This window comes from Hyperoodon ampullatus (assembly GCF_949752795.1).
Source record: "Hyperoodon ampullatus genome assembly, chromosome: X".
Lineage (NCBI taxonomy): Eukaryota > Metazoa > Chordata > Mammalia > Artiodactyla > Ziphiidae > Hyperoodon > Hyperoodon ampullatus.
The window spans coordinates 27,945,347-27,959,449 of NC_136913.1; the positions used below are offsets into that span (position 1 = coordinate 27,945,347).

The 14,103-nt window shown below is 48.1% G+C and overlaps 2 protein-coding genes across 2 annotated transcripts; both read left to right on the top strand.

Annotated features, from left to right (window-relative positions):
- Positions 1 to 483: 483 nt before the first annotated feature.
- On the top strand, positions 484 to 1,517 carry LOC307069511 (melanoma-associated antigen B1-like; the record flags this gene model as incomplete). The annotated part of the gene is given in 2 exon segments (XM_079727889.1): positions 484 to 1,471; positions 1,474 to 1,517. Coding segments are annotated over 2 exon segments (1,032 nt in total).
- Positions 1,518 to 11,936: 10,419 nt separating this feature from the next.
- Positions 11,937 to 12,896, top strand: LOC307069515 (melanoma-associated antigen B3-like; the record flags this gene model as incomplete). The annotated part of the gene is made up of 1 exon (XM_079727892.1): positions 11,937 to 12,896. One exon carries the CDS (start codon positions 11,937 to 11,939, stop codon positions 12,894 to 12,896), a length of 960 nt encoding a protein of 319 aa, XP_079584018.1.
- Between the last annotated feature and the right edge of the window lie 1,207 nt (positions 12,897 to 14,103).

Genomic DNA, 14,103 nt, shown 5'->3' on the forward strand with positions numbered 1-14,103 from the left:
CCCCACAGAACTGTCAGCGCTGTGCACCCCGACAGTGTCCATGACTCAGTTCCTTCTCGTGGGCCCCAGGGAGCTTTGAGGTGTCACCTTTAGAGCAGCACAGGGAAGAGGTCCCGGCCCTACCAAGAGTCGATGTGACAAACCTGTTTGTGAACGAAAGGGACCCTTGGAACCCAGAGAGGGCCTACCCTACCAGGATCTGTGGTCACCGCCGTCAGCCACAGGCAGGGCTGGCAGGCTGTAGCCTGAGGCTCACTCACTGTCGCTTCTTACGCTGGGTTCTCAGGGGACAGGCTGAGCAAGAACAAGGGCCTAGTGGTTCCTAGAGCAGTGCCCTCAAGGGAACGTGCGGAGCGGCCTTCTTCAAGTCAGGGTGGTACCTCCCTGCTGAAGGTGCTCACACCCTCTCACCTTCCCTCCTCCAGGTTCCAGCATCACCTGCTCTCCTGGCCACTCCCCCGCTTGCTGTCCCTGCCCATAGTCATGCCTCGGGGGCAGAAGAGTAAGCTGCGTGCCCGTGAGAAGCGCCGCCAGGCCCGGAGGGAGACCCAGAATCTCGGGGGTGCTCAGGCCACTGCAGCAGAGATAGACGAGTCGCCCTCGTCCCCCGCTTCTGTTTCTCAGGGTACTCCCCCGAGCTCCTCTGCTGCTGGCACTCGCCAGGAGCCTCAGGGAGCCCCAGCCACTAGCTCTCGTGCTGCAGGGGTTTCAGGCCCAGGATCTGATGTACGTGCCAAGGGCCGGGTTGAGGCAAGGAAAAATTCCTCCCAGGCCTCAACCTCCGGTGAGAGCTCTCAGACAGATCCTCTAACCAAGCAGGTGGGGATGTTGATAGATTTCCTGCTGGAGAAGTATACAGTGAAAGAGCCCATTATAAAGGCAGACATGCTGAAGCTTGTGAACAAAAGGTACAAGGGGAAGTTCCCTGAGATCCTCAGGAGAGCTGCTGAGCGTGTTCAGCGGCTCTTTGGTCTTGACTTGAAGGAAGTCAAGCCGAGTGGTGACTCCTATACCCTTGTCAGCCAGCTAGATGTCAGCGATGATGGCAGTCGGAGCAGTGGCAGGCGGTTTCCGAAGAGTGCGCTCCTGTTGCCTCTCCTGGGTGTGATCTTCTTGAAAGGCAACCGCGCCTCTGAGGAGGACATCTGGGCATTCCTGAGTAAATTCGGTGTTTATGATGGAAGGTGGCACTTAACCTTTGGGGACCCCAGGAAGCTTATCACAGAAGATCTGGTGCAGGAAAAGTACCTGGTGTATCGTCAGGTGCGCCACAGCGATCCCCCGCGCTATGAGTTCCTGTGGGGCCGGAGAGCCCGCGCTGAAACCAGCAAGATGAAAGTCCTGGAGTTTGTGGCCAAGCTCACTGGTATGGTCCCCAGTGCCTTTCCACTCTGTTATGAAGAGGCTTTGAGAGATGAGGAAGAGAGAGACCGAGCCAGAGCTGCAGCCAGGGCTGGCACTACTGCCACTGCTGTGTGCGTTCCAGGGCCACGTCCAGCCTCTCCTCACACCCCTAGTGAGGTCTGAAGCCCAGCCATTCTTCACTGTGTGGTTGGAAAAGCCTGTTAACCAGTGTTCCTGATATGCTTAAATAACTTGTTGACTTTTTTCCTGCATTTTTAATTGGTGTTCCTTTCAACAGAAAGTTTATTTCGATTCAGAATATAAGTATGTGAATGACGTGGATCACACACTTATTGCTGTTTGTCAGATTTAGGAGTTAGAATTTTGTTTTTTGAAATGCGAATTGGAAATCCTTAAATCACTTTTGTGGTCCAGAACAAGAATAACATCACTTTAGGATAAGAATATCCTTGGAAACGTGAAAGAACACCACCCTAAAATAGGATCAGAAGATAGCTAGGTAGCTAGATGGAGAGATAAGACAGATAGAGAGCTAAAGTAAAAGTTGATCAATTCTTGGTTTGCCTTACTCCATTTAGTCTTTCTTTTGTAAATTTAATAAAAGATATAGACTGGATTTGCTTATGGTTTTCAAGAATGTTTGAGAATATAAATTCTAGCAAATGATTTGTTCATGCCTCTTATTTCACACAAACATTAACTGAGCATCTGCTCTTAAGAAGTCTCTGTGCTTGTACTGGGGATGTTTAGTCAGAAAAGTCCTAGCCTCTGCCATGCAATTACCGTTTTGCAGAGAAGCTATTATTATATGGAAAAGTGTGAGATACTCTCTACTTCAAGAAGAGCAAGTAAAAAAGCAGGGTAAAGAGGGGGTGGAGAGAACATATTCCTTCGTTTTCATTGTTAAAAGCAGAATTTTGGCTGATTGGGAGGATTTTTTCCGGCTAGAATGCTGCATATTCTCTGACATCCCTTAGATGTAAAAAAAAAAAAAAAAAAAAAAAAAATCCCAGCTGGATTGATGGTAACATCTGAGGTCAAGATAATCATAGTAATAACTGCCATTCCCTAATGTCTCAATACAAGACAGGCACAGTGACAGATGCTTTCCATACATCACATATATTCCACCAGTCCTACAAGACTGGTCTTATCAAACTCACTTCACAGGGAAGAGCCTGAGGCTCATAGAGTTAGAGTTTGGTAATGTGCCAAAATTCATAAGGCTGGTAAATGACAGGGGTGGGACTAGACTCCTGGTCTAAATTACTGTAGAGCTCGTACTGTTCTACTCCTCCTACCCTGAGACACACCCTGTGTCTTTTATTTCAGTTGTTTTCCCAGTACTTCAAACTTTGTCTTAGGTGATAAAAAGAATGGCCTTGTGCTCAAACTACTGGACTGGAATACGTAGCCAGAGCAGTAAGAATACCAAGATATTTGAGAGGTATAAATAAATGAATGGAAGAGACAGTATTCGGTGACAGTATAAGCACCTACATTTGCGATGTTAGATAACCTCAAAAGACTAGGGGCTCTCAAAATCATCCTCACAGTCTCTTCCCTGTAGAAAGTAAATCTATCAGAACAGAAGTGACGTGGGAATCTTCATCTGGCTGATGAGATAGAATCGATCAGTGTACTTTTTTTCCCTGACAGGCTACCACCACCTGTTCTGGGACTCCTGCCTTGTCCTATAGCTTCCCCATCTCACATTACTCCTGGGCCAGGGACCCATTCTCCGTAAGGTTTGCAGAGCGAAAACTGCTGAAGAGTTTGCAGAGATGTGGAATTTCCTAAGCAGGCTTTAATCCAAGAGATAGAAACCAAGACGAGGGCCCCGTGTAGGAGGACTGAGGAGACCAACACCCCAGAATATTGGGGGGTGGTCACTGGGACACCAGTCCTGTCTGCTCTCAGACACAGAGGGTCTCAGGCAGACCTGTTAGGCTAACCGTACCCTCACTTATTCTTCAGGCTTCTTGGGGCCATAAGAAATTTGTCTAAGGGCAGAGTTCTCAGGTTGGTAGAGGAGAGCGTGTGAGTCTCTCACAGAAATGACAGTGATAAACCTGAATAAAGACCCAGCCAGAGCAGTAGGGTCCCATAAAGTCCCATCCCCTGTGGCAGCCCCTTGAGGTCCAGAACAGTCCTGGCTGCTTGTGACTAACACTTTGAACTCAGGTCGCGGGAAGGTGGGGACTTTGGGGATCAGCAGAGCCCTCAGCCTTAGATCAGCAGAGAATGGAGTCCCAGGAAGTGTGCAGAGTCATAGTGAAGACCCTGTCTGTGGACATGGGGACCACTCAGTCCACCACTGACAGGGCTACACTTAGCCCCTCCTCTGCTGTTAGCCCTGGGAGGCATAGGCAAGAGCTGGCAGGGTCAAGTGCCCCCTGACTTCTGCCTGCAGGGTGTCAGGGAGGTGAGGACCTTGGTTTCTAGGCTGGCTGTTGAGCAGAGAGTGGAATCCCAGGTGTGACAGTGTCAAAGTAAAAGTCCTGTATGAGGAGTGCGGCAACCAACTACCCCGTCACACATATATCCTTAGAAAGTCCCGCGTCTGTAATTGGCCTTGGGAGGCAAGAGACAGGGCTTTCAGACTAAGTTTATCCCTTATTGCCTGAAGGAGGATGGTTTCAGGGACTTAAAGTCCTTGGACTGATGGGGGAGGCCTCATTCAGCAGAGGAAGGGTACCCAGTTCCTAACAAGAGTCAACATGATGACACTGACTGACAGTGAAAGGATCTCTCCCAGAAAGAAGGGGACCACACAGAGTACTGTCCCTGTTGTCAGACCTGAGGCTATGTCACTTAGGCATGGTGACATGATGCGTCATACTCACTTCCGCCCAGGGCTCTCATGGAGGTAAGGAACCTCATTAAAATCCATGTGCTCAGTGGCTCTCCTTAGGGTCTCAGGGAATTGTTCCCTGTACATTTTGTTGACAACCTTCAGCATGTCTACCTTCATAATGGGCTCTTTTATATTTCTGCAGTAGGAATTGCCTGCCGATGCAGGGGACGCGGGTTCGTGCCCCAGTCCGGGAAGATCCCACATGCCGCGGAGCAGCTGGGCCCATGAGCCGTGGCCGCTGAGCCTGCGCGTCCGGAGCCTGTGCTCCGCAACGGGAGAGGCCACAACAGTGAGAGGCCCGCATACTGCAAAAAAAAAAAAAAAAAAAACAAAGCCTGAGCATAGTATACGGTAGGTACCTTATATTTAATCAATAAAGACTGAAAGAAAGACTATAAATAAGGAAAAGATCGTCAGTTTGTGGTTTGCCTAAATCCTTCTCATGTTTCTTCTTGTAAAAGTAGAAGTTATACACCTGGATTTGCTTAGATTATTCAGGAATATAAGATAAGTTAAATTTTAATGGATTAGGCCACATGCTTACTCTTTTTTAATTTCTCAATCATTAATTGAGAATGAGCTCTTTGGAAGGCTTCGTACTAGTACTGTGGATGCTTCCCCCCGCCACCCCCCCCAAAAAGCCCCCAAACAACAACCACCACAAAAACAAGATCTAGCCCCTGCCCATTGAATTTTAGAGTCTAGGAGCTGCTATTATAAAAAAAAAAAGATGGTGAGATACACTCTACAACCTAAAGAACAAGTAAAATGTAGGGGTAAAGAGGGCAGGCAGTTGGAGCTGAAAGCAATCAAGTGTAAATGGCCTGAGGCAAGGCAGTTTGGCGCCTTAGGAAAATGCAAAGCCTTCAGTGAGAAGTAATTTTAAGTGAGGTTGCCTGGTGGGCTAGATGAGACTGTGGGAGTGGTGAGCCCGGCCAGACCCTCAGATGGAGGGCCTCACAGAATCCAGAATCCACTGGGCTGGCAATCTTTACCCTGGGTTGGGGGAGCCAGAGACCTCGCCATTAAAAGGGTACTCAATTGTTCTATATTGTGTGTAATTTGGCAAATTGTAGGCAAGTTCTAGATTTTTGTTGGTAGTTAAATAAATGGAAATCATGGTTATTTAGAAGAAAGGGTAGCGGGTAGGGAAGATACTGGTCAATGACAAAAATTCTAAGGACTTTGAGTTGTTTCCAACTGGGAAAGATTCTCCCACAAGCGCATTATGTATTATATCCTCTGGTGTGGATATTACATGATTGTCCTTGCTAGGCAGCATTTTAGTTAATTGTGATTTCTTTGTCTTGCTGTTTGGTTAATGTGCTCAAGTTCATGGGGCTAGTGAAACAGCAGGTAAAACAATTGATCAGCTTAAACTGGTTTTGCCTCCTTAAATAGGGTGTTGATTAATCAAACCTTGAGTTATTTTACAGAGACAGAACTGCACATCTCCAAGAAGCAACCCATGACCCCAGGATGACCTTCCGCCTGCAGAACTCAGAGAATAGAAATGTTGCCTGGAGAGCCCGTGAAAGTCCTTCAATTAAGGAAAAGCTGGCCTCCAGCAGCATGTGTAGCTTATATGGACTAATTCAAGACTAGCCAATTAGCTTCCAAGTTTGAAATTACCCTAACCCCTTAAATTTCACCCAGACCGCTGGATTGAGGTGAGATTTGAGAGCCTTGTCTCCTGTGTTAGTCGGCCTTGCAGTAAAGCTCTTTTCTCAAAAACTGTTGCCATAGTGTTGGCTTCTGCGCACACAGGGCAGTGGGCCCTTGTTCAGTAAGTTTTGGCAACCCAGGTGAGATTTAGGTCTTGTGACCGCCTGCCTGAGGCACTGTAGCCCCTGGCAGAGTGTGGGCCCTCGGCACCAACCTTGAGTAGCCACCTAGACTGAATTTGTCTAGAAGGTCGGCTTTTGGGTTCCTGCTTCCCCGCCATGGCGCTCCAGGCTCCTCGGGCTACTTTCACTTTTGAGAAAAGAAACAGCTCCTGGATCAGACATCTTTTGGGTGAGTAACCTTGTTAAAATGTGCCTGTACCTAAATTGTCTAATAATCTCGTCGGAATTGTGGGTTAGAGTCCTGCCTGGGGGGCGGGAGTTTTTTTTTGGTCGGGATAGAGTCCAGGTTAGAGTCCTAAGGCTAGGATCGTGGGCTAGAGTGCCACCCTCAGAGAGACAGTACAAAAGGTTACAGATGCTGAGGTACTCAAAGGATTGGGTTGAAGTCCCAGGCCTTTGGATTTGTTTGCCTATGTTTGTTTAGGTCTGACTGTTATATTTGTTAGGATTGGCTAATGGGAGTTGGCTACTGGATGACTGTGGCAAAACTTTATTAAACCTGATTGATATTAATGAGGGTCCTCTGACTCAGGAGATAAAAGACCTTGCTCCTGGACTGGAAACCTTGCTTTACAGGGTGATGGGGTTTTTCACCCATGCCTGAGATGATTGCCCAGAGGTGGTGTTACACGTGTATATTCCTTTATTATTATTATTTGTTTGTTTTATTGGAGAATAGTTGATTTACAATGTTGTGTTAGTTTCAGGCGTACAGCAAAGTGAGTCAGTTATACATATACATATATTCTTTCTTTTTCAGATTCTTTTCTCATATAGGTTATCACAGAATATTGAGTAGAATTCCCTGTGCTCTACAGTAGGTCCTGGTTGGTTATCTGTCTTATATATAGTAGTGTGTGTGTTAATTCCAAGTTCCTGATTTATCCATTGCCCCCACCACGTTTCCCCTTTGGTAACCATAAGTTTGTTTTCGATGTCTGTAAGTCTGTTTCTGTTTTGTAAGTAAGTTCATCTGTGTCATTTTAAAAAACTAGATTCCACATATGAGTGATATATGATATTTGTCTTTCTGTGTGACTTATTTCACTTAGTGTGATAATCTCTAGGTCCGTCCATGTTGCTGCAGATGGCATTCTTTCTTTCTTTTTTTATGACTGAGTAATATTCCGTTGTATATATGTACCACGTAGTTTTTATCCATTCCTTTGTCGATGGACATTTAGGTTGCTTCCATGTCTTGGCTATTGTAGATAGTGCTGCAGTGAACATTGGGGTACGTGTACCTTTTCAAATTATGGTTTTCTTTGGATATGTGCACAGGAGTGGGACTGCTGGATCACATGGTATTTTTTTTTAATTTTATTGGAGTTTAGTTGATTTACAATGTGTTAGTTTCAGGTGTACAGCAAAGTGATTCAGTCACACATATACATATGTTCGTTCACTTTCAGATTCTTTTCTCATACAGGTTATCACAGAATAGGTCCTCGTTGGTTATCTGTCTTACATATAGTAGTGTGTATGTTAATCCCAAGCTCCTGATTTATCCACCCCTCGCACCCCACGTTTCCCCTTTGGTAACCATAAGTTTGTTTTCGATATCTGTAAGTCTGTTTCTGTTTTGTAAATAAGTTCATTTGTGTCATTTTCTTTTTCAACACATTTTTTAACATCTTTATTGGAGTATAACTGCTTTACAATGGTGTGTTAGTTTCTGCTTTATAACAAAGCGAATCAGCTATACATACACATATATCCCCATATCTCTTCCCTCTTGCATGTCCCCTGCATTGGCAGGCAGATTCTTAACCACTGCACCACCAGGGCAGTCCTGGAATAAAGTTTTTATCTCAAAAGCCAGTGCCATAGTATTGGCTTCTATGCATGTCAGGCAGTGAGCCCTTGCTGGGTAACACTAGTAAATGACAGGCCTGGGACTAGACTCCTGGTCTGAATTCCTCTAGATCTCACACTGTTATACTCCTCTTGGCCTAAAGCAGAGCTTGCATTCCTTGACACTCAAATGTATCTGGGGATAAAGATAAGGACTGTGTGGCTAAAGAAGGGATTGGAATCTATCCAAAGCATTGAAGAATACCTCAGTAAATGCCAGTTAGGAATAAGGAGGAGGAACAGGAATAAGGAGAAGAAACAGATGCTGCTCAGTGACAGTAGGATCATCTCTATATGCAGTGTCAGATAACCTCAGTCAGGGGAAGCACAAAACCATCCTGGGCAGCTCCTTTCCTTTAGAAGTATGCACATATCTCAGATGCTGTGAGTTGGGTTCTAGGTCACCGCAATAATGCGAATATTGCAATAAAGTAAATCACACGAGATTTTGGGTTTCCCAGTGCTTATAAAAGTTGTTAATCCTATTGTACACTTACTAGACAGTGTCTAAAAAAATGCACACATCTTAATTTAAAAATACAAAACAGTAACAATAATAACAAAGATAACTGAGCAGAGAACCCTAAGAAAATAATGGAAGAGTTTAAAATATTTCAAGAATTAACAAAATGTGGCCCAGGGACCCCACGTGAACACATGGTGTTGGGAAAACGGCGCCCATTCACATGTTCAATGCACGGTCACCACAAACTTACAATTCGTAATAAAACAGAATATCTGTGAAGCATGATTAAGTGAAATACGATAAAGAGAGGTATGCCTATAAATCAGTTAAAACAAGTCACAGGTGAGGCTAATTCTGGCTATTGAGAAGGACAGATTAGCATTATTTTTCTCTGGGAGCCCACCCCTGTCCTGGGCCCCCTGCCTTATGTTGCATTTTCCCCATCTCACGTCAAGTCTGGGACATGAAACTACACGGTTTGCATTAGGTACACTGCTCAAGAGTTTGCAGGGATGTGGCATTCCCCAGGAACCTTTTAATCCAAGAGATAGACCAAAGGAACACGCCCCCACCCCCCGAAATGAGTGAGGACTGGAGAGACAACCACGGCAAAATATAGGTCATTCAGAGACCTGCCCAAACGTGCTCTCAGACCTAGAATGCCCAGGCAGGGCATCCTCTCTTATAAGTCTCATAGTTCTCAGCGAGGTCAAAGTCTTGGTCTAAGAAGAACAGCCTCAGTTCAGTAGAGGGAGAAGCTCAGGTTGGAGGGTCAGGGAGGATCAGGTCCCAGGACTGGCCAGGAGTACGGTGGGGTCCCTGAGTGAGGAAAGAGGTATCACTAGACCCACAAATGAGGGGGCTTTACAGACCCCTGCCCCCATTCTTAACCACGAGAGGCCCCAGGCAGCAGAGCTCTAGGGATGAGAAGCCTCCTCGTTTCTATCTGTCTGGTCTCGGCGAGGGAAGGGCTTTGTCTATCAGGATCAGCTCCCACTTCTGCAAGGGAAGGGGTCTTGGCCATAACCAGACAAACCAGGGTCAAGGTGAGGACCTCAGTGCTAATGAGAAGGTCTCTCTCCCAAGGAGGGAGGCTCACAGGGTGGCGCCCCTCTTGTCAGGCAGAGATGGTCAGAGCAACGCCCTGCCTTCCCCACTAGGGACTCGGGGATGTGAGGGCTTTGTTTGGAGGCCGGAGGACTCGGGACCACAGAGGGAGGGGTCACGGGCTCTAATAGACGGCACGGAGAGAACCGCGAGGGAGGATCAAGGGGCGGCTGACCTCTGAACCCCGGGGTCCCGTAGAGCCCCGCCCCTCGCGTCAGCCATTGGAACCCCACGCAAGGCAGCCATTAACGGAAGTGGCTCGCACACTTCTGCTCCGGGGGCGAGGAGCCGGAAGGTTGTTCACAGCGTTTGTTCGGCCAAGGGCGGATTCCCAGGACTGATCTGCAGTCAAGGTGAGGACCTGAATGCGGACCCAAGGGACCCTTCCCCCCTCCCGTAACAAAGGTGACCCCCACAAATCCCGCCTCTGTGATCAAACGTGGAAGGTTCCCGAAAAGCTGTTAGGCTGAGTTCTGCCTGGAAATTCTCAAGGGGGAAAGCCTTAACCTAAGAGAGAATTTCCCGATTCTGTACATGAAGGAAACCTAGGCCCTAAGTGAAGTCAAGGCGGGGTGGGGGTGGGGGCGGGGCCTGAGTGCTAATGAGGGAGTGGAGATGGCAGCAGAGCCGCACCCATGCACTCAGTTCCCGGAGGCTCCAGGCCCGGGGCGGTCATAGGTAGCAGGCCCGGACTTCCCCCCCCACCCCCAGGAGCTCAAGGAGGTGAAGCTTGTGGGCACAGTTCGGTAAAGGGAGGGGTCCCAGGCTCTGACAGATTCCAAGATGGGGGCTCTGTATGTGGGACCTAGGGACCGCCGGCTCCAGAACACTGGAGTGCCACAGACCCCCCGCCCCTGCTGTCAGCTGTCGGAGACCCTGAGTAGTCGTGGCCGGATGTGAGTCATCCTGACTTCGGCTTCAGAGGTTCCAGGAAGTGAGAACTTTGATCTGAGGGCCATGCCTACGGCCGGGCAAGAGAAAATTCCCAGTGCTGGCCTGGAGTCAAGCTGAAGGCTTTGAGTGGGGAGTGAGGGGTACCACTCGGCCCGTAACAAACTGCACTAAGTCTCGCTGCTGCTGTAGGCCCTGGGAAGCCCCAACAGAGCCCTCAAACCGAGTTCTGCCTGAGATGTCTCGGGGATGGGAGGGCCTCGGTCTAGGGGGTAGCTCCGTCTTGCAGAGGGAGGATACCTAGGTCCTAACTGAGGTGAAGGTGAGGGCCCTAAATACTAATGAGGGGGCCTCTCCCCATTTAGGGGTGGCATCACAAAGCAGCGCCCCTACACTTGTGGGAGGCTCCAGCCAGGGGTAGTCATATATGTAGGACCCTGACTTTCCCCTCTAGGGACTCGGGGAGTTGAGGGCTTTGCTCTGAGGCTGGACTGCCCAGGTTACTGGTGGGAGGAGTCCTAAATCCTACGCAGAGTTCAGGTCAGAGACCTGAGTGAGGACTGAGGTGAACACCGACTCTAAAATGTAGGGTCTCATAAATTCTGCCCGCGTTCTGAGTAGAAACCCAGAGTATCTGTCAAGCTGAAGCCCTCTTCTCACTTGTCTGGAGAGTTCAGAGATGTGAGGGTGTTGGACGAATTGAACAGCCTCGAGTCTGCAGAGGGAAGAGACCCAGGGCTTTCTAGGAGTCAGGGTGAGGACCCTGAAAGAACAGTGATGATACCACTCACCCACAAACAGAGGAGACTAACAGAGAGTGCCCCCCTCCTTGCTTGCAGCGCTGGGGAGCCCAGGTATGGAAGTCAGGTGTATGTGAGCCCTCCTTTTTTTCTGATGGTATCAGATTGGTGAGAGCCTTTGAGAAGAGGTACATCAGGTCAGACGCAGGTATCCCAGGCCCTACCTGGAGCCAAGGCAAGGACCCTGAATGAGGACTGAGGACCCCAAGGAGCCCAGGACAGAGTCCCATAGAGCTGTCAGCTGTGGGTGCCCCCCTGCAGGGGCGCTGGGCTGAGGTGCCCCTTCACTTCTTCTTAAGGTATCCCAGGAAGATGAGGACCTGGGTCTGAGGTATAAATTTAGAGCAGTGCAGAGGAGGGGGCCCAGGCCCTGCGCAAAGTTGATATGATGGTCCTGAATATGAACTGAGGGGACCCCAATGCTCCAGAGTAGAGGGGGCTCCACAAGGACTAGATAATTGCCCACTGCTGCTCTCGGCCCCAGTAAGCACCAGGCAGGGCTGGCAGGCTGCAGCCTGAGGCTCACTTTAATTATTTCCACAGGGTTCTTAGAGGACTGGGTGATGAGAACAGGAGTCCTGTGTGTTCGCAGAGCAGTGCCCACACGGAAACCTGCAGAGTGGCCCTCTTAAAGGCAGGGGGGTACCTCCCTGCTGTAGGCGCTCACACCCTCTCATCCTCTCTCCTCTCTGCCAGATCACCCGCTGTCCTACTTGCACTCCTGCCTGTCGTCCCTGACCACAGTCACCATGCCTCGGGGTCAGAACAGTAAGCTCCGCACCCGTAGGAGACACCGCCAGGCCCAAAGTGGGACCCAGGGTCTGACGGGTGCTCAGGCCACTGCAGCCGAGGAGGAAGCCGCCTCGTCGTCTCCTCCTCCTCCTCTTGGAGTTACTACTCCGAGAAAGCCGGCTGCTAAGTCACGTAGCACTCTCAAGAGTCGTCAGAGGGCCCTAGCCACCACCACTAAGCCTGCAGGTGTTTCTCCCACAAGATCATCCGAAGGAGCCAAAGGCCAAATGGAGCAAAAGCACAGTTCCTCTCAGGCCCCCGTCTCCGCCGTGCGGTCTCGAAAAGGCCCTCTAAGGCAGACAGTGAGTTTGTTGGTGCAGTTCCTGATGCACATGTATAAAAAGAAAAGGCCTGTTACAAAAGCACATATGCTGAAGTTTATCAATAAGAAGTGCCAAAAGCAATTCCCTGAGATCCTCAGAAGAGCTTGTTTCAGCATGGAGGTGGTATTTGGTGTTGACTTAAAGGAGGTCGACCGTACCAAGCATTCTTATACCTTTGTCAGCAAAATGGCTCTCCCTGACAATGGGACCATGGGTTGTGGCAGGGGATTACCCAAGACCGGTCTCCTGATGTGTCTCCTGGGTGTGATCCTCATGAAGGGCAACTGTGCCACAGAGGAGAATATCTGGGAATTCCTGAATAAGGTGAGTGTCTATGCTGGGAAGAGGCACTTCTTATTTGGGGAGCCCAAGAAGCTCATCACCCAAGGTTTGGTGAAGCTGAAGTATTTGGAATACCGGCAAGTGGCCAACAGTGATCCAGCACGCTACGAGTTCCTGTGGGGCCCGAGAGCCCACGCCGAAACCAGCAAGATGAAAGTGCTGGAGTTCCTGGCCAAGATCGATCACACCGTCCCCAGGGCCTTCCAGTCTTGCTTTGAAGAGGCTTTGAGAGATGAGGAAGAGAGAGCGTGAGCCAGTGGATCTTCCAGGGTTCTGTCCAGCTCCTGCCACCCAGAATCTGAGGCAGATTCTGCACTTTGCGGCTGAAGAGAGCGTTCAGTGTTCCAAGTAGTGTAGGGCTGGGTGTGACGGAGGGAACAGTGTATAATACCTTTGTGTCCCTGTTCTGTATGGGGAATTTGGAAATACGTCTGTGTTTTTGTTTTTTGCTGTCTTTCAAAGGTTAACTCCTAAATGAAATCTTAAAACCTTAATGTTTTTAAGGTTTTAAGAATAAGGTTTAAGAATAAGAGTTTTGCTGTTTTGTAAAACAGATTGGGAAAACTTCCATCTTATTTAGTAATTTGGTGGAAGATAACATGGCATTGCAATATGCAATTCCTTGAAAATGTGAAGAAGTTAAATATAGTACAGTATAGTATAGTATACTGTAGTATAGTATAGAAAAAGTAAGATGGTCAATATTTGGTTTCCTAATTCCTTTTACTCTGTTTTATAAAATTATATAAATAACAGTATGTGCTTGGCTCATTCAAAAATGTAGAATTAAATCATAATAAATTAGACCTCATGTTCACAGGCTCATTTATTCCCCAAACATGAATTGAGCATCTGCTCTTAGAAGGCTCCTTGCTAGGACTGTGAGAGCTGAGAAGAAAGAAGACCTAGCTACTGACCATAAAATTATAGAGTCGAGAAGCAGCTATCATATAAAGAAAACGGTGATGTATACTCTAAGACCAAAAGGACAAATGAAAAGACAGGATAAGAAAGGAGAGGGGTGGTTTCACATGATAACAGTCAAATGTAAATTCCCTGATGCAAGGCAGTGGTGGGCCTTGGGAAAATGTAAGTCCTGCAGTGGGAGGTAATTATAAGTCAGGTGCGTGGTGGGCTAGATGAGACTGATAATTTTGAGCAGGGGCCAGATCCTCAGCTGGTGGGCTGTATAGTTGAAGGACAAAGCCTGGAATGGGAAACTGCCCTTAGCAGTTACAGGCACACTTCATTTTGTTGCGCTTTGCTTTATTGTATTTCACAGATACTGCTTTTTCTTTTCCTTTTTAACAAAGTGAAGGTTTGTGTCCAGCAAGTCTTTCAGCGCCATTCTCCCAACAACGTATTCTCACTTCATGTCTCTGTGTCACATTTTGGTAATTCTCACAATATTTCACACCTTCCACCAGCAAAAAGATGGACTCGCTGAAAGCTCAGATGA